The sequence below is a fragment of the Paramormyrops kingsleyae genome, chromosome 7 (assembly GCF_048594095.1).
Source record: "Paramormyrops kingsleyae isolate MSU_618 chromosome 7, PKINGS_0.4, whole genome shotgun sequence".
Lineage (NCBI taxonomy): Eukaryota > Metazoa > Chordata > Actinopteri > Osteoglossiformes > Mormyridae > Paramormyrops > Paramormyrops kingsleyae.
This window is the reverse complement of record NC_132803.1, coordinates 17,710,001-17,731,359: the sequence shown is the minus strand read 5'-3', so window position 1 is coordinate 17,731,359 and position 21,359 is coordinate 17,710,001. Positions and strand designations below refer to the sequence as shown.

The window sequence follows — 21,359 nt, the reverse complement described above, 5'->3', positions numbered from 1 at the left end:
AAAATCTGTTTGTTTGTTTGATTAGTGATCATTAGTCTATCATTCCAGGGTGCAGGTTTGGTTTCAGCATTGGTAGGGACCAAATCATCCCCGAACTCCCCAACCGTCCTCAACACGCACGGTATTCCCACAATATTGGTAGGAAGAATGGAAGATGCTTCAGAATGTATTCACTGATGAGACTTCTGAGCACTTATGTAAGTTGTTCTGGCTAAGGGCGTCTGCACAATGCCGTAAATGTAAATGACATGTCCCTACCATCCATACCTAAATCTGTGCCAGTGATATTGCCTTTTTTATAGAGCAAGATACAACACTATTATAACAAGACTCATTAAAATTGCTTCAGATTTCCTTAATAATCAGAACACTTCAACTTTGAAGTATGTTATGTTTCCTTTGTTGTTTGTTCCACCTTGATGGTGTTCAGTCAAAATTTAAACTCCCCATCCAAAAGTTCTTCATTCTCTTTAGAATAAAGATTACTGTAAACTTGTGGGACAATTGACTTTTGTCTTAACGTTAGTGGAAATTTCTGAATCCACACTAAAATACCACTGCTCATCCTTATCATCAACATCATGAATGTACCGCCTTGTTCCTCACAATGTAGCTATAGTCAGTTGTTAACGAAAACAATACAGTGGTACCTCAGTTTTCGAACTCATTAGAACTCGAATTTCTTAAAAGTCGAACCAACCAGTTCGAAAAAAAATTACCTAGAGCTCGATCTGAATCTCAGAAGTCAAACCGTGAACGCCGACCTAAAGTAACTTGTAGGCGCCAGGAAATGAGTCACGCGGCATGTCTCTCAGCGGAAACAAAAAGGGTAACGCTTCAATCTCAGCCTGGCATTCGCCGTGATAGCATATCATGCATGTTTACACTAGCTGAATACATATATTTAGACAGTAAAAATACATTTAAACAATGATAGTAACAGTAATTATTATTATATAATAAAATACATTTAAAAATAAAGATTTCTTATTCATTATTTTAATATTAATCATGATCCATTAATACGTTTAATTATAATAATATTGTTGTGCCTAGCAGTGACCGAATGGAGACAAAGGCGCAGATGTCAGGGGTTTAATTACAGGTAAGGCAGACAAAACGCAGTCGGACAATACAATGACCGGACTGGGAAACAAACTAAAACGCGGATGAAATACAGAGAACTAATGACAACAACCAGACACAGCTGATCACACGGGGATTCCACATGAGGTTAATGAGGGGGCGTGGCACACGGAAGAAGCGGACGGTCGGGGCAGGACACGTTGTTTGGATACATTTATTTTCTTACTTTACAAATTACTGTTTTGATAAATGTGCTTAGATGTGTTTAGTACAGTATATGCTCTTCTTGTTTTATCCGGTTCATTTTGTGTTTAAATGCTAAAAAAACATATTTAGGTGTAATTTTTTGGGGCCGGGAACCAATTAATTGGTTTTCCATTTTTTCTTATGGGGAAAATTCGATCACAGCTCGAACTTTTTAGGAGTTCTGAACGGATTAAATTCGAGTTCTTATGTACCACTGTACTTTGATACTTAACTACAGAACTGTTTAAAACCTTTTACTAAACCTCTTTGAAAAAAAATAATTACACGAGACGGTGAAACTGCGATTTCTTTTTGTTCACTTGATCGAATAATAAGCTATTATCACTGATTGACTCGTAATTTATGACTACATGTGTACACAATGTTAAAGATCAGGCATTGAAATCGATTCTATATAATGTCCACAATAACTAATGGAATTTTCATTGAAACTACAGTTTTTTAAAAAAAAAAGGACTTACATATACTGACCGAATTAAATTATACACATGGATTTCGGTCCTGTCCAGCGTGTACTCTGCGTAATTTCCTAATATTTATTTGTTCGTCATAACCCTGCTATAGATAAATAATTATTGAAACTATACGAATGACTGAATGTAGCTCTAGACCCGGATCAAACTTGTGATTTTAACTGAAAACCTTTTTAGGGAAATATGTCCAGTTTATGGACCTTAATGGTTGATTGAATAATGGAGGACGCTTCTGTGGTAGAAAACCAAAACCATGTCCATATGATTACAGAAAATGACGATGAGCACAGAAAAATGGCTTACTTTATTTTAATGCTAAATATAGGCTATTGATGCGAGAATACTCTTTGTAAATATGCGAATAAGTGAAAGGCTCAGTTTTTGCATATTTTTATTCTGACTGAAACAAGCAGATTAGTAATGCACATACAAAAACAATTGTACTGCGTTTTTAATTATATTTTGCCTGCGTTTTCATCACGCGTTTGTTCAAGTTCTTGCGCGTCTTTATACGTTCTTAATGTTGCGATGTATTATTAACCGTTTATATGATTATGCATGAATGTCGCTAGTGTTTGTGGGAAGAATGAGGGAGCAAAAAACGCAAACACTTTGGAAAGCGTTTGTGTCCATCTTTCATTGTCATCAATGGGGGTGCACAGCGCAGTGAAAAGCATGTAGTAGACCATCCTCAAAATGCACTGCAACACAGTGCACAAGTGAGAACATAATGCCTCGTTTTCTATGCAATTTATGATGTTCTAGCGAATGGCAGAGCGCACGGATTGACTAAAAGCGCCACGCAGTTAGAACGAGCCGCTCCTAACACTACCTTCGGCAGCGCATGAGTTCGTCGTCATCCTTCCCACGTGGTGCAAACGTCAGCGCGTCCCGACGTAGGGCAGGAGCGCCAGTGACAGTGCCGTTTCTTCAGCTGCTGTTTACCTTGCTGTTCCTAATCTCGGCGTATTTCAAAAGACAAAAACCGTGGTGATTATGGCGGACCCGCGAGTACGGCAAATTAAAATTAAAACCGGTGTAGTGAAGCGGTAAGTGTATCATCACAAATTACTGACGGGGGACCAATTAGAGATGCTGTCTAAACCGCTATTGTAACTGTCTTGAATGGAAATAAGAACCGGCCTGTGAGAATTCAGAGATGTAGGCCGAAGCGTTAGCAGCGATATGCTAATGGCGTATGAAACACACTACAGTAGTTAAATGGAACATGCAGTAATTCTTATAGTGCTCGATTTTCAGTACACAAGTTACTGTTTTTTAATAATATGTATTTTTCCACGTCTACAAAAACCAGTTCTGTACCGAGTAAAGCTCTGATGATCTTCTACAGCTAGGTTGCTATAAAGCTAAATGTGTAATTAAGCTAGCAGTCGCCGTTCTTGCTCAAGTTAGTGAGCCGTTTTTAAATAATTACTGTATTACTACAGCTAGGAAACCATTGTTTTAATTTTCAGTATGTACAGATTTGCAGGAAAGCAAAATGATAAAAAGCTTCTCATGCAGCGTTCATATTTATTCGGCTAATTAGTTGACTGAACCTCAGTGTATATATGTATTTTGTGTAGCTGAATATAATTAAAATTAATAGACCTTCTTCTGCTTATAGTTATTGAAATAAGACTGTTTCTGCATATAGTTATTGAAATAAGTTCTCTTTAAGCAATATTAAAAATATCTAAATTTGTTACCATAAGAAATGTATCCCTTTTACTAATTACAATAGTCAGCACAACAACATAAGTATATTGCCTCTTTTACCATACATCTTGGCCCTGGTAAGTACGACAATTGTATTTTAAAACCATGGCCCAATACTTTTGTTACATTTTCAGCAGTACTTTGCAAAAATTTTGGCAGTAATAGTAAGATTAAGGTAAACTTTTTGGTGTTTTGTCCCATGTTGACCTGTCTTTCTTTTCGTCATTTGTGTCTTTCAGTATTAGTCACATAGATGTAAAATATTGTTTTCTATTGGTTGTTTTTATGATTGGTTTTTCATATCAAACTTTTTTTTTTTTTTTTTATTTAAGTTCTTTCTGATTTACACCTTGGCTACAGCTTTCATATACAGACATTATTTTCTTTCAATCTATACAATTTTAATATTTAGACTAGAGCTGGGCGGTATGACCTAAATATCATGGTATTTTTCAAAGTTATATCGGTTTCATGGTATACAACGGTATTTTTTTTCTTAAGTATGAGTGGGCATTTACCACATTTTACAGGACGCATTTTTGTTTCACGTTTTTGCATTGTTTCCACATTAGCTATATTTTATTATTAGCCATTGTGCTTATCCACTACCTTAATGATAACATACGGCTAGCGTATTTGTTGGCTAACTGCTTATAGATAAACGGCTAATGTTAAAATGTCCACTGACCAAGTTAACATTTTTGATAAGTGTTTAATAGTTCAGTGTTGCTGGAACACGAGCTTTACTGACCTCGTGAAATTTCTCATAAAGACCGGATGTTGGTCTTTAAGATGCTTCGCCAAGATTGACGTGCCACTTGACTTCGTCGCCACAGCTTTGTAGAACTGTTTGCATAGAGGCTTATCGACATCCTTAGCCTTTCCATGCTCTCTGCAAAATACTTCCAAATGGTGTTTTTTCCCTCTAAAGCAGCTTGAAGTGCCTTCAACTGCAGCATATGCCATGTTCGGCCAACTCGGTATGTCTGTGTTAATCAGTGAGAATGCATTTGGCAGTTATTGAGAGGAGGGGAGGGACTGCGTGAGTGTGCGTGCACGTGCGCCTGCACTGTAGTGGTGCTGTGTGAAGTGTGGCGAATAAGGTGAAAACTGCACTGTTGGTATCAATAGAGTATCTAATCGGATACTAATTTTTAATATCGATTAGTATCTGAGAATCGATTTTTTGACAACCCCAGTGTCTCATTATTTTCAACTCCAATGTTAACTATATCTTCTGTTTCTGTTCTTTCGCGGTACATTTTTTAGCGGTGCAGCAGTGAAAAAGGTCCCCCCTTAAACAGTTTCCAGCTGCGCCACTTTCCGAATGTTGTGTAGGCTATTTAAACCGGTATTGCGGTATAAGAAAAATTAATATCATAACAATAATTAAAAAAAAAAAAAAACAGTTTTCGGTATGAACCGGTATACTGCCCAACACTAGTTCAGACTTTTTTTCTAAATTAGCTGTTTGAACAGTTGTTGTGTAGTTGTTTATCACTTACAAATGTACAATCTGGATCAGAGATTGTTTCTGTTAATCTCATTAAAATGTTTGTTTCTGCAACCTAAATGATTTGAGTGAATCATTGCAGAGTACCTAACTTAGTGTTTTGTGCTTTAGTATTGATGAAAAAAATGTATTTAATCTAGATTAAAAAACAATATGCAGATGTGAAAAACAAAGCTTAAATTGGCCTGAAATGGGAATGTTGGTAATTATGTGAGAAAATATTTTGTTTCCACTAATCCCAAATGCTACTTCAGAGAAAACCGTTTCAGCTTTGCTTGGTAGTGAATGCACACCTATCTGAGTACGTTTTGTTCTGTAAGGGACATTGCTATCAAAGCTTGCTTGTGAAGAAGGTGGTTGGCAAGGTAACATGATGAAACAAGGCATGCGCAAAGCCCAAAATATAACCAGATCTAAATCACATTATCAGAAAAAGCATATTCCACTACTTACATATTCTGTTGTACCGTAGCTGTCTTTGTGCTGTGCAGTAAATGGTGCCATGCTGAATTATCAGATTTAATGACCTATTTGTTAGTTTCGTAATGGATGATTTGTTTAATTGGATGCATAGAGTTTTAAACAGAAAACACTTGATTCATGTTAATGCATGGTTCCCTTTTAAGTGTCCTCTGTTTTGGTACAGGCTTTTCAGAAAACCCTAACAGGCTAATGAGGTGCTTTTTGCATGTGTTTTTTGAATCCATATAATTTAGCATGGTGTTTTAAAAATGGGAATTGCTGGAAAAATACTGCATTGGTAGTTTCATTTTGTTCTTTGTTCTTTGCTAATTTCCTTTGGGGAAGTCACACATTATTGGGTACATTGAGAGAGGAAATATTTAATAGAGCATGTCCCTGGGCTACTGCTGTTATAGCTGTTTATCTGCTTAAGTCTTCATTATATCTTGTTGTTCTTTCGGAAGTCTGCCGTGATGACGGTTTGGGTGTGGTTAAACGCATAACAATGCAGTTTGCAGAAATACAGATAACTGTTACATGACAAAATACAGTGTTGGACTGTGATTTTACTCATTTTATGTAAAACTTACTGAAAAAGGGCTGCACAATATCACATCACAATGTATTCACAATTATATGGTGCATGGTCAACAATTACTAGGGCTTTTGATCTGTGTGAATTCCGGTGTATCCTTTAGGGCTACAGCTATCGATTATTTTCGTAATCAAGCATTTTATTGATCATTCCATTGATTTGAGTAATCAGATAAGAAATACTTTTATTAAAGAGCAATAGTAACTATTCAAAAGAGAAAAAAGACAGGTCTCTTAAAATAAACAACTCATTGGTTTCCTTTTTAGAGACATTTTTAATGGATAACTGCATACATACGTAGGTTTTTTTTTTTTTTAAATAAAAAAACACTTTCTAAACTCTTGTGTACATGGGACTTTGGGAAACACCATTATGAAAGAACAACAAGACATGGTATGGGAAACACTGTCAAAACACAAATAACCGTAACTGTGCAGACTTTTATTGAATACAACTTCCCCGAACGCTAAGAACAGTTTCTAAACAAATGCAACTTTTTACATCTCGAGCACTGCTCCTCCGGCAAGCTGGAAGTTGCTATTTTCGCCTGCAGCATGCTAAAATTTCATTGCTTAATTTTTAAGGGGAAAAAAATCATTAGAAAAATTAACATAGAAATGTTAAACTAATCAATTTTGAACCATTTTCCAATTGAAATAAAATACAAATAATAATATTGTATGATGTTTCATAAAGGCTGCCAGGCAAAATATGCCTTCTGCTTTATTTACTTGTATAGAAAGCACCCTCCTCTCAAAAGTGTCCAGTGATCAAAATCCGTTGTCATTCTTTACCCACAAAACAAGCTAAATTGGACAGATATTACAAAAGCTACCACTATATGTAGTGTCAAGCTCACACCTTGCACTTTAGGGACAAAGAGTGGGGGGTGGGGGTAATAAGGGTAAAAAATATAGGTCAGTATGGACAAACAGACAAATTTTATTTCAATGATATTCTAAGTAATTCTACATGAGGGAGATGAAATAATGTGAAAAAAGCACTGTTTGCAAATGCAGCACGTAAAAAGCGCACATAAAAATACAGACACTATACCACAGTGCATTTGTGGGTTTTTTTTTTTTTTTTTGCCAACTAAATTACCACAAAATAATTTAAGATATTCTGGCATAAATTTGGTAGTGAACTCACACTGAACCATGTAACCCAAGAAGAGCAGTAAACTGATTTTAATCAGTTTAAGGTATATTAATATGATGGCAGTGTAGCTAACTATAATCATGAAGCCATTGATAACCAGAACAACTTAATATGTAAAGTTACCCTGCGTCAACAGTAATTGACAAAATCATCAATGAAATGGGAACGTTAGCCTCGATAGCTGCTAAGCTACCTTCATAATTATTAATCGTAATAAACATTAGCTAATGCTGAGCATATATAAAAACAACATATTATATTAATGACAGTTAAAGTATTAAATGTTTTTTTTTATTATTATTTTATCAACATACTGCTTAAAGTGCTTGGTAAGCAATGGAAATGAACAGGATTCTATGCCGTGAATGTCAAGGTTTGGAACTATTCACCTTCCCCATGACCCGGAAATTTACTGGAATTTTCTCCAGCATTTTTTACAATGGGTACCTATGGTAGTGTCGCCACTCTTTTCTACCGCTTTACCGCTCTACTACACATAATGCAGCGTAAGTACACTGCGACAGTAATAATCCTCTGTGTGAAACACGGTGATCACTGAGCAGTACATAGTTTTGTGGATTAAACGAAGCATCAAAGCAAAGAATTTGTATTGAGTATTTTTTTGTAATCAAGTTATTCGAGTTACTCGAAGAATCGTTTTAGCCCTAGTATCCTTATGTTTGTTCAATTCGGTTAGTTGAGCACGCCACATGCTACTGTTCTGCTGTATCATGGAAGCGATAAACACTGGCAGTGAAGAAAGTGACAGCTCAGCAGCCACAACACCTACTGAAAGACGATTCATTGTGGATAAACAAGGTAACAAAAAGGTGCCGGTGTTGTGTTGGTAACTTTTTGCAGTTTAATATCTGATACGTTTATTAAACATAAGGATATGCCAAATTTATACAGATGCCTAATATTCATAATTAGGCTCACTACTAGTCTGCTTACCAGATTGCGGCCATAAGTAAGCATCCGTATAGTACCAAGAAGCTGGCATCTGGACAAATGTTTTGGTCATCAAGCCCAGGTGATTACTGTGCATGTGCCATGCAATTGTGAGTATATCGTGATGTGATATCATACAGCCCTAGAAAAAAATTGTCATGATTGTCAGAGAGAGGAACGTTTTACTATGAAAAAAAAAAAAAAATTGTGGTGTTGGGGGGGAATCAGAAATGCAAGATACTTTTAAAAGTTTGTTGATTGCCATATTTGAACTAGGATGCCTAGTTTTACTCTAGTCATTCTAACCTGTCAGTCTTCCAAAAAATGATTTGCTCTTCAGTTTAAATATAAGACTGAAGACCCCTTGTTTTATTACAGGCTTTATTGTGACAAAACATTGTGCTGCTCATACTGGTAACCTAAATGGCAGTAATGACATAAATATGCTAAAGTGTGCTTAATTATGTATGGAAATGCATGAAATTGAGTGCTCAATTTAGCAATATTTAGTGTATGATTATTGTTTAATGTATGATTGATCATGCTGTGCAACATGCATAGATATCAGAAACAAAAAATGTTTTTTTGTGTGTTGATATAGACAATGTGTAAAACAGTCCAAACATTAATATTTTAGCAGCCTGGTATTCACAAATTGTTGTTTCTATAAATAATGTGAAAAGCTAATTTAATAAACCTGCGACTCCATTAATTTGCAATGGGTTTTAACAGATATTTTTGCTCATTACACACCCAATTGTGCACTTTTGGCTGGTTAGTGATACCTGTTGAGTGAAACTCTCAGGCAGTGGTTAAAGAAATGTATCACATAGATGATGAATTGTACTGACAGCGATCTGTAGATTTTCCTATCTTGGTGGAATGATTTGATGTATCCCTGCATCTTCATGGGTTAGTTATCATTAAGGCTGCGTGATATCACATCGTGATATACTCTCAATTACATGGCGCATGCGCAATAATCACCAGGGGTTTAGATGACGAACGAAACATTTGTCCCAACACCAGACTCTCGATACTATACGAATATTTACTTACGCCCATAATTTGGTAAGCAGATTAACAGTGCTCCTAATTAGGAATATTAGGAATCTGTATAAATTCGGGATATCCTTATGTTTAATAAATATAATTGGATTCAAAGATGTAAACAGTACCGCCACACCATTGGTCTTTTTTTTTTTTTTTTTGTTACCTTGTTTATCCACAATGTGTCGTCTTTCAGTAGGTGTTGTGGCTGCTGAGCTGTCCTTTCTTCACTGCCATTTCAGTGTTTATCGCTTCCGTGATGCAGCAAAACGGTAGCATGTGGCGTGCTCCGCTAACCGAATTTAATAAACATAAGATGGGTGTCACAATATGCATCTCATTAATGTTTTAGGTGCATTACTAATCTGCTTACCAAATAATGGGCATAAGGAAATGTCTGTAAAATACCGAAGAGCTAACATCAGGACAAATGTTTCACCCGTCATCTAAATCCCTGGTGATTATTACGCATGCACCATATAAACACAACTACGTCGCAATGTGATATCATGTAGCCCTAGTTATCAAGAACTTCACCCGCAGTGTTGGCAATCAGGTGTTAAATTTGCAATTATTACCTTATTTGGTGGTTGCCATAAGGATGTGACGTTGCATATTTCCAGGATGTCACAGGGCATGCTGTAGAATTGCAGTATATGGACAAAAGATATGGGACACCTGGCCATTCCACCTACAGGGACTTTTTATGACATCCCATACTAAATCCACAGCCATCAATATAGAATTAGTCCCCCCTTTGTAGCTTTAACTGCTGCCTATCTTCTAGGAAGGCTTTCCACAATATTTTGGAGAGCGTCTGTGGGAATGTTTGCCCATTCATCTAGAAGAGCATTTGTGAGGTTAGCCACTGATGTTTGGCATGAAGGCCTGGCTCGCAGTCTCCATTGTAGTTCATCCCAAAGGTGTTCGATGGGCTTGACGTTAGGGCTCTGTGTGGGCCAGTCAAGTTCTTCCGCACCAAACTCAACCAGCCATGTCATGAACCTTGCTTTGTGCACTGGGGCCCAGTCATGCTGGAACAGAAAAGGGGCCTTCCCAGAACCGTTCCCACGACGTTGGAAGCATCGGATTGTTCAAAATGTCTTGGTATGGTGAAGCATTAAGAGTTCCCTTCAGTGGAACTAAGGGGCTTAGCCCAACCCCTGAAAAACAACCCCATACAATTATCCCCCTTCCTCCAAACTTTGCAACTGCAAAATGCAGGCTGGCAGGCAACGTTGTCCTGACATCCGCAAAACCCAGACTCGTCCATCAGACTGCAAGACAAAGAAACATGAGTCATCACTCCACAGAACACGTTTCCACTGCTCCAGGGTCCAATGGCAGTGTGCTTTACACCACTCTACCTGACACTTGGCATTGTGCTTTGTGATGTGAGGCTTGCATTGAGGTGCTCGGCCATTGAAGCTCATGAAGCCCCCGGTGCAGTTTTTGTGCTGGGGTTCATGCCAGAGGAAGTTTGCAACTCTGCAGTTATTGAGTCAACAAGAGTGTTGACAACTTGTACACATTATGTGCCTCAGCATTCGGCAACCCAGTTATTGTAACACTTTTATTTTGCGTGGTCTCCCACTTCGTCAGTTTCAAGTTTCTGTTGATCTTAAACTCTATCACTTGCAATAAAACCACTAAAGGTGGCGTGCTATGACAGTACCATGCTTAAATTCATTTAGCTCTTCGGAACGGCTTATTTTTTTCACAAATGTGTGTAAACCTGACTGCATAACTAGGTGCTTGATATTATATACCTGTGGCAATGGGTTTGAATGAAACCTGAATTCAATTAATTTAAGCGGTGTGTCCCAATACTTTTGTCCAAATAATGTTGCATCATACAACTGGGATAATGAAGCATAATACTCATTTTCAGTTATCAAGTTTCAGTTGTTGGAAGTTATAATTACAAAGTTAGTAATTATGTATTTGGCATGCATTTATATCCATATTTCTCACACTGCTCAAGTTAGATTCAAAATGGGATATTGCCAGGTAAAGTGGTCATTTGCCAGTTACATATGCCAAGTATCAGTACGGAGTCATCTTAAGCTACATAGTTTGGCTGTTAGATTAATCTTATGTGTATTTACATTGTAGCAAACATTGTCAGCTGTGAAATGAGTAACAGAGATATGACTGGCATTTGCATGAATTTTAATTGTTTACTTAGAGGTTTTATTTTTTGTCACCTGTATGATGTTATGTAAACATTTGCAAGTTTTCCTTTTCATTATTTGTGGTAGTGTTCCCTAGAAATATTATTCAAATTCTATCTGCTCTTGGAATGTAGGAGTGTAATGCTTGTTACTAAACAGTTAGCACACAGTAGTAGTTGTGAGCTCTTCTGCACATTATTTCATTAAAACTTTTTAAATAAGGCATCGTCCTTTAAATCATTGAAGCCAAGAGCTACTTCAGTCATGCTTCTTGAATGACATAAAATGGCTTGAACACACTTTTTTTTTTTTTTTAAGTTTGGGCAAGCTAATTGAAGCTAAATCATGTTTGTAAAGGCAGTTTAACTGCTTTAATTGCAATTACTTCAGTGAAATGTTGTTCATTAGTGTTGTGATCAAAGCCTGGGTTATTATGCTGAACTGAAGCCTTGGTAATGCTTTGTATTTTATATTTGAGATTGTCTAAAACCTTACTCTAACTCTAGTGCCTAACACTTCTTTCCGGATGAAATGGTTGCTGCTTTTCTGTCTTTATGATTCTTCCTTCTATTTGTGTTTATTAATTTGTCACCATTCACATAATTTGGTTTTTTAATAACCACACATTGTTTCTTTTTTGTCATATCTTGGAAAGATTTAATTTTAAGATTTGAGGGTGCTTATTTGAATGCAAAGAAATTGTTTCCGAGTTTGACCCTTAACTAAAACTGTAGGACCCATGGAAAGCATTTTAAACCACTGCAGGTCCTTTGTCATTCTTTTGGTTTTTAAAAAATGCTGCACATAGCTATCCTGCAATGGTGCACGTTTTAGCTGGTGACCAGCACAGCGGATGTCCTTAATAAAATGACAACAGTAATTTACTTTTGTCATTCCAGCTGGCACTGGGTACACGGCTCAAAAATACAGTATTAAACTACTTGAATGTATGTCGGGTCTAATTCTTTTTTCTATTTTCCACAGAGCTGCTTTTCCATTAACTGGGAAAACACAGTGGCAGATCCATTTAAAACGAGCTCAGCTCCACCCTTCATATAAGTACCTCAGTCTGAGAAAATAAGAAATTAAGATCAAGGGACATTTTTTCATTAGCCTGTCGTTAGTTATTTGAATCTTGCCAACTGCCTCGCTAAACAACTGCAACGGTAATATAACTCATCTCAAGGAGGCTTAAGGCCCTTACCTTAGCATATGTTAACTATTACAGTATGCCTTGATGGAAACGTATTAAAATTACTGGTAATTGACATAAAATATGACAAAGTGTTTTAGGCTTTCTGAGCAAAGCAACACACATTACTGAGGAGCGGCCCCGTAATGTAACTGATTAATGAAGGATTACTCATGCACATGCAACTGACTATATGAAAAATGAATTCTTTGTTGTCATTCTGACAAGCCAGCAACCAGAGCCGGAAAAGACTATTAGCTGGAATCATTATCAATAGCGATATTTTCAAACTCTATTATGGCAATCAGGTTGGAATTTATTCAATAGATTTAGTTCATTTGCTGGTAATTGATAAATAATCAAAATTTATCAATGTACTTGCACACATTTCACTAACAATCAAGCAAAAGTGGCCCATTTACCACCTGACTTGGTCCAAATTAGAACTAAATTGATGATCAATTAATCCTAGAAGGGGCAGTGCTGTATTTTGTGGAGGAGCAGTAGCAGAAGTGGCAAATAAATGGAGTAAAGACAGGAGATTAGTGGAATGAGCAGAAAGGAGCTGAACCGCCACGGATCGCGGCTAATGAGCATGCAGCTGGGTTGCAAATTGGCAGATTTATAGCATCAGTATAAAAACTAAAGACAGACCAGTGGCAGGCTGGAGTTTTAGAACTGATACCACCCTAGGAGTGGAGAAATGGTGGTGAATTGCAGCTGATTTCTCTGACCGCGTTGCCGCTTAGGATGACTAGGTGCTGGCTGCCTTTTGCGTTGTTTTTTTCGTATGCCCTTTATGGATACAGACAATCAAAATTTGAATGGGAAGGAAATGTTTGCTCACTATGACGTAAGTTTGATTCCTTAACAGGTATCTTGCAGAATACTGGTGAATGAGATTGAGGACAGAATTGGTAGCGGTCTCATGACTGTAGTTAGTAGCTTTCTATGGTACCTAATAACATTTGTGTACTGAACATTTAAAAATGTTTTTAAACTTTATACTACTGTTATCTACTTAGTTTTACGCAGGCCTGTTTTGTTTTTTTTGTTTGTTTTTAAATGTCATTTTTGTTATTGTGATATTTTTGGGGGTATTTCTAAGCAAAACACTTCAGAAAATGCCTACTTCAGTATGATGTAATGTGTAAATCAGCTAAATTGTGTGCATTGTCTACCTGTTTATAGGTTAGCAAAAGAAGAAGTTCTGTATATAAAAGAAGCCAAACAGCAGGAAGAAAAGATTGAGCATCTAAAGGCAGAAGCAGCAGACGAATATGTCATTAAGAAACAGGTATGCTGGTGGATGACTTCTCTGTAATTTAATATTTTGATATTTCCATCTAATCAGAGGTTCCTTTGCTCTCATGCTTCAGTATCTGTATTTCCTATTGAATATAGCATATGACCTAAATATTGCAAGCTATACAAGTAATGGAGTAAAAGAGTTTTAATCGTAAGGGTTAGTATAAGTTGGCAAGGGGTGTTTTTTGTATAAGAACTGTGTATTGAGGGATGTGCAGATATCCAAGAAGACTTGGATAAATCAATACAGATACACAAATGTCATATATCGCGTGTGTAATTTTTTTTCTTTTATTATGGACCAATAAAACATTTGTACCTGATTCTGGTTAGCAGAAGTAGCTAATCACTGACTGTTGTTTAAATGTGGGCTAGTGACATCAAACCAGGCCAGTTATTCAAAATATTCAATATTTGGAACCATGAAACCATCTTTGATTTGATCATGTGGTTGTCAAAGGTTGTAACGGAATGTTTCACTTTTCTGTTTTCAAATTACCCTCATCAGAAATGATTTTAAAAGTTTTTCTTGTTTAAATTTTAGCTTAAAGTACACTACAATAGGAGCAAATCCGTAACCACTGGATGTGGTACTGTCATGTCTCTGCTGACAACTAGCTACACAACTGGCCTTTACAGACACTTTAAGCTGATATATAGCCCACAGATACTGCATGTCCTCCGTAATTGCCTACTGCATGTGCTCTAGTAACTTACTACTATGAAGGATAGTCATTCAATGTATGTAATCAGTTTAAAGTAATTCGGGGCATAGAAGTTTTAGTTTTAATTTGTATATTTAATCTGTGGATTCTGGCTAGCTGCTTAGCATGGTACCCTTAGAAGCTGAAAGTACCAGGTATTACCAAGAGCCCATCACAGCAAATATAAACTCATTTTTACTGGACTGTACAAAATGACCTTGATCGATTACCTGTCCTCTGTGTGCACAGCTTTTGAATATTTCTAAATATTTTTGTGAGGATATACATTTTTCAGCAGTCGTTTTCGACTTTAATGTTGAGATCAAGTGAACAGTGTTCTGTTGAAAAAAAAAAGTCAATATTAGTACTCTGCAAAGCAGGCTGGAGAAATGAATCATTCACACTTTTAATTTGCTTATACATTTAATTACATTATTTAACTTTGCAGGAATTTCATAATTACTAGCACATGTTGCTAATTTGGTGCCACTGAGTGACCGATGACCCAAGTCCTCCTCCTTTTTGGGCTGTCACTTCTCACTCAGAATGAATGGCAGGGAGAATTAAGCATGAGCTGTAGCCTTTGTCCCTCACAACCCGCCAGCTCCTTTTGTGTCTTCTTTTAGTCTTTGCTACTTTAACTGAGAGGAGGAGAGGTAGAATTTTCCCAAAACACATGCATGTTGTTTTTGTTTAAGAGTTTCTGCTATATCTGTATTTTTGTCTGTAGGTAGTTAAATAGGAAAGTGCTTTTTGAATGATGGGAAGATTAAATGGAATATTTTGGGTAACATCTTATTAGGAAAGGTTTAAAACCATGCCTATTGTGATTTCTTGAATTGGGCATTTTCCTACTACTTGTTTTATCGTTTAAATTGGGAACCTTTCATTTACCGGATTTGTTAACCATTCACATTATTGGGTTCTTCAAATGTGCTGTTGCTCGCAGCAGGTGCATAGTGAATATTTTAGTTCTACCTTTCAAAAGAATTGAAACCCTGGGTTCTAGACTTCAGTCCTTTAATATGAGTGGATCGACTGAGTTGTATGATATTGCGTTTCTCATAATAGCAAGGGCTGTCACATCTGTATGTTGTCTGTTGTTTGTATAAGATTTGATATGTTGACACGTGATGCATTGTGTGCAGTATTGGATGTGGCCATTTGTAAAGCCAACCTGGCCAAGAAATTAAGATGGAGGGCAGACATTTACAGACACCGCAAGCTTAAATTCTTGGGCAGGTATTGATAATACAAAATTAACAATATGCAGATAATTTAATAAAATATGTCATGCAGCAAGTCGTATCAGCAGGCAAAGATTTACTTTACGGTGACAAGTGGCACCTTTTATACAGCCAGAATAATGTTCACAGACCCTTTTTCCAAAAATAATGGCTTGGAACCAAGCAAACAGCAACAGTGGACTAAAGTTGCAAATCACTATATTTTAATTAAAATAAGTGAGAAAATAAGTGTTACGAAGGTAGGGGGTTAATGCTGAGGTTAATTTGGGATCAGGTTTTTTTTTAATCAATATTTTATAGCTGCTTTTCTTATCCCTAGCTGAGAGAATATTCCAAAGCATTAGAAAGATGACTTGTGTTTCACTCTCTTGTCCTTGAGATTCCCTGCTTACAGTTGTGGAATGCAGCACGGATTTCAGAAGACTGTGAATGATGCTTCTAAGCATGCTGTCATGGACCAAAGCCATTGAGACCAGAGTGGCAACATTTCAAATTGCATGTAATGTGTTAATCAAAATTGACTGTTGCCCTGTTGCAGTGGAAGATTTGGTGAACCTCTAAAGTATGAATATGGCTTATTCTGATATCCTAACCGAAGCCTGTGTAATGGCTGATTTTAATGGCCCCCTTTAACTACCCACTTACAACTGGTATATGTTGCTGTTTAGATGTACTGTAAGATTAACTGAAACTTGTTAATAAACAACTGATTCTTTTTCCACTATATATATGTAATAATATGTATAAAATACACATTTTCCAGTCTTTATATTTGTATAGAAAATGTTACAGGTCAGGTTAAGCTATAACAATGGTTCAAAAGGTGAATTAAAATGGAGACATTTTTAAAAAACCTTGGAGAAATGCACTAGTTCTAGAGAAACTTGTTATTGTGTCTGACCATGTTAGCCAGGACCTCGCCTCTCCAGAAGGGCACCACGCTTTGGGCCGAACACGCTCTGCAATGTTTTATGCATAGAAAGCATCAGGAGTGTGAGCCTGCTGATTTCTGCTTTCCTCTCGCACAGGATTTGCCTCTGAAAGTGGAGGCCCCTGCCGTGACTGTAACACATGATCAATAGCTCAATAACATTTTTCATGCCATAATTATGTGTGATATAAGAGTACAATGTTTATTTATTACGTAGAAGTGGGGTGCCTGTCTGGACTCGTAAATTTGGTATTACTAAAGCTGCATGAGTTTTAACTTGTTAGCGATGACTTGGCACACTCTTCACTTTTTTTGCAATTTAAGATACCATATACACAAGCATCTGCAAATATTACTATTAGTTTTCTGTTTGCTCCTCATTTTTAGACCTTGACACTTTGATACTAATGGTCTAAAATGTATCTGCAAAATCCTGATATTTTTGTTTGTTGGTATTGTTACAGGCTAAAATGTTTGGCTGCATAAGAAAAAGGTGAAAGGTTTAATATTACAATAACCCCTTTACATTTCTTAGGGTTAAGATCCCCAAGAATGTGAAAATTCGCAAATAATACTTGGGCACCCCAAACAACAACTCATAGGCCTAACAGCTAGCTAGCATGAATGATAACACAACAATCTGTTTACCAATTTCTAAACAAACAGTACTGTACTGTACACCATGTCAAATTGCTTTATTTCATATCTAGACTTTTTTCATGATATACAAACCATGTAAGTTAAACCCCTGTATGCACTACGTTTTGTCCCATTGTAAAAAAAACAAAAACAAAATTAATGGTACTGAAAAGTTTAAAAGTTACTGCTAGAAATGCGAGATTCCATGGTCACAAAGACAGCTGACACATGAGTGAGTCTGGTTGCTGAGACAAAGATGCATGGCGTACCCAAGCCAAGACTTTCAATATTAAAGATATAGTATGCACTTACAATAATAAATGCTATGTATCACTAACATTTATATATTGTGACTTTATGTGATCCTCATGATTTACCCTGTTTTTGGCTTATGCATCGTCTGCAAGTTTCTGCAATCGTTTGGCAAGCTTCAAAAATATTTATTTTTAATAACTCACAAATAACCAAAACTGCAAATGTCAAATTCACAAATCTGGAGGGCAGATATTTTGTGGACTGAACACTCAAACTGCTGGTTTAGACCTATTTACAAAACCCAACCAGGGCCACTCAAACGACTATGCATCAGTTATCGTTCAGCTAACAAACCAGTGGGCGTATATTGATGTATTATTCATGGACATTCCATTAAAAATAATTTTTTAAAACCACACATGAATGATATTGGAAATTCTTGAAGTTTTAGAAAATGGTTTTGTGTTTTGTAGAATTGATTATATATATATATTTTTTTTTTTGTCATAATTGGTGGCATTTGGTTTTCTCTGCATAAGCAAATCTTCACTACAGACCGGGCATTAGCAGAATTTATGATGTAAAAAAAAAAATAGCAGTAGTAATCAAAATAAGGGAATTGTTTGGATGTGATGTTAGCCTCCACCCTTTCTGGCCAGTAGCTGTAGCATTATGGCATTATAACAGGTTGGGAAGTGCTAAAGTATAATTCTTCAAAAGACTTTGTAACTGAAATTCAACTAGTACACCAGACAACTGGCCCTTTACAGTCAAACATAATTGTTTATCTTCATGTGTGTCACTGAAGTAAATGTGTTTGTATGTCTTCATCTTTTCAGATGGAAGTCCTGCAGGAATCACGGATGATGATCCCAGATTGTCATCGGCGTTTGGTTACAGCCCATGCAGATCTTTCACAGTTATTAGTGAGTGAAAGCTTCCATTTCTCTGAACTGTGAAGCAGCACATTCATTCTTTCCATGTTGGTCTGCTCAAGCACATTACTACCTGCTCAAATGCTGCAAAGGGCAATAAAAGAAAAATATTTAGACATCCACTGGGAGCTTCATTTTTCATAATTGGAAACATAATTAAAACCTTCCAATTCCAATATCTATCCATATTTCAGTATGGCTGAAAAGATACACTGGAAATAATTGAATTTGATGCCATGTGTTGCTTTTATAAAATTATCAAAGATGCTTTATAATGTCTCCAGAAGAAAAAAGCTGTTCACACCCATATTATCTTACTGCAACGGCTAAAGATTGATGTACATGGTTCAGAGCCACCAGTAACTGCCAAGGGTCCCGCTTATCTCAGGTCTTCCTTGATGCAGGAAAAGTGTTGTGTCTTTTCTAGTTCATAATGTATAGTCAGAGTGTTATGGATGCCAACTAGCCATTAATATTAGGCTACTCTTCGACTTCTTCAGGTACTGTACTTCTGTTACTTCAAAGTGTTCGTTTTACATTATCATAAAAACTGGTACTGCCTCTGAGTGACCTCACAACGTGAAGCGGGGTATTTTGTAGCAAATTTGAAAAATGGCTGCTAGTATGTGCGTGGTGATGTGCGATATCAGTACTAATATCACGTTTTGCACATGCAAATCTCACATTGCAAGGATAGCCATAGTCAGCTGATTTGAAATCAGGCTTTTTCTTATCTTCATACTGTATGGACATTATAGCGCGGGGGGTTTAAGTTTCACTAAAACATTTTTACTTAGTCATTGGGGGAAAAAACTTAGCAGGCATTGCAATATTAATGATTACTCTTTTTCAAGATTACCTAGTATATGTTTAAAGGAACAGTTCAAAGTTTACACTGATGCTTTTGCATGAGCTCTGCATGCACCTTCTGATTGTTTTTATCCCTGCAGTTTAAATCACCCATAAAATGGGTTGGTGAGAAATTTCATTTGAACTTTCTTTTGCTGTATATATAGGCCAATATTTATTACAACAAAATCACATTGCAATATTTATTTAGAACTTTTTTGCTTTATAAATATCCCGGTATTTATTACAGCAAAATCACAATACTTGAATATTCCCCAAAATTGTGCAGCCCTAGTTCATTATAGCAATTCATGCTATCCAGATCACCTTCTGGTTCCTCCACCAGATTGCAATTAAAGCGTGGATCTCTTCATTTGTCTGTGCAAATGTTATTGTTACTTTTTTTTTTTTTTTTACTTTGTTGTTTTCTGAGATTTTTTTCAAAACAACAACTGTATATTGCTTCATAGGCAGGTTATTTGCATAACCAATACACAACGAACACATGTGCAAGTCCCACCCAAATACCAAAAATGTACCCCAGCTGGTTTGGTACTTTAGGTACTGGAACTTTTAATACAGGTACTCAACCAGAAGTCAGTGGAGAAGGAAAAGTATTGTACCAAAAGTGTGTTTCAGAAGTGTTTGTCAGTTTGTGCACCTGCAACTTGTTAGTTGTGGTGTTCCTGCACATGCCATGTGTGTAAAGAATTACTTGGTTAACTGTGATGTATAATGAATTATAGTTGCAATAAAGTGGACTAGTTTTATTGTATGTTTTATGTATTCGAGGAATCTTAAAGAATAAATAGAATGGTTAATTCATAATTACTGAAAATCTGCATTTTATCCATTTTTAATCTATATTTTTAGTAGGGCTACACAATATATTGTTTCAGGGCTGTGCACTATATCATGCACATGCGCAATAATCACATTGCATTTGTCAAGACTGCTTTGTGTCTGACACAACTCGCGGCAACACCAGCAACTTATCACATTGTGAATGTTTTTGTCTTTTTCAGGAAACAGAGGAAGATTTGGCAGAGTTACAAGAGTACAAAGAAGCAAGAAGTATACTGGATTCTGTGAAGCTGGAGGGATGAAATTGCACATGTACTTAAATGCATCCCAAGTGTCCATTCCATAGTCGCATCTTGTATAAGCAAATTAATACAAAGAAAACACTCGAAGAAATCCTTTTCTATTTGTGTGTTTGAGATTGCAACCTAAATGATATCAAAACTCTTGTCTTGAGTGTGCAAGTCCTCACAAACATCAAATAAACATTTTTCCTAAGATGAGTTTTGGTGTTTTTTTTTTTTTACATTTACAGTGCACAAAACAAAGATATGTAGAAAGAGACTTTATATGACACTTTCTTACAGATGAAAGTGAAAATAAAATGTCATTTTCATTATACCTTCAGTTTGGAAACTTATGGATTGATTATATGTATGTTTGTGGAAGTCGGGGGCCTGTATCACGAAGCCAGATGTCTTGCTTGGCCTGATAACTTGTCGGATTTAAGATACCCCAGATTAAATGGACTTTATCTTCTTTCACTTACATTTGGCCCAGTCTACCTTAACTCCGACAAGTTATCCAGCTAAGCGAAAAATCAGCCTTCCTGATACAGGTCCCTGTTCTTGGGCTGTGTAAAATTGCTGAGTAAACATATTTGATGCTGTGTATATAAAATGTTAGTTCGCTTTTAGTGTTTTCTTAGTTACGCCGTAAAACATTCAAAGTTTTACGGTACAATATCATACTGTAAATTTCAAAAATTTTTACAAATTTTGTGATGATCTTGTGCCATGCTAAGGCATGGGTAGGAAAATCAACATC

At 36.4% G+C, this 21,359-nt stretch overlaps 1 protein-coding gene across 2 annotated transcripts in view; it reads left to right on the top strand.

Annotated features, from left to right (window-relative positions):
• The first annotated feature begins 2,688 nt into the window (after positions 1 to 2,688).
• tbca (tubulin cofactor a) overlaps positions 2,689 to 21,359 on the top strand; it is a 221,537-nt gene continuing 202,866 nt past the window's right edge. Inside the window, exons 1-4 of one of the 2 annotated variants that reach the window (XR_011992379.1) lie at positions 2,689 to 2,875; positions 13,835 to 13,940; positions 18,567 to 18,653; positions 20,537 to 20,729. Coding sequence is in view for 1 of the 2 variants with exons in the window: in XM_023823241.2 (XP_023679009.1) it covers positions 2,823 to 2,875; positions 13,835 to 13,940; positions 18,567 to 18,653; positions 20,537 to 20,617 (327 nt within the window). In the remaining variant the exon portion in view is untranslated. Of the gene's footprint in view, positions 2,876 to 13,834; positions 13,941 to 18,566; positions 18,654 to 20,536; positions 20,811 to 21,359 lie in introns of those variants that run through there. The other variant, XM_023823241.2, reaches the window with a different exon arrangement.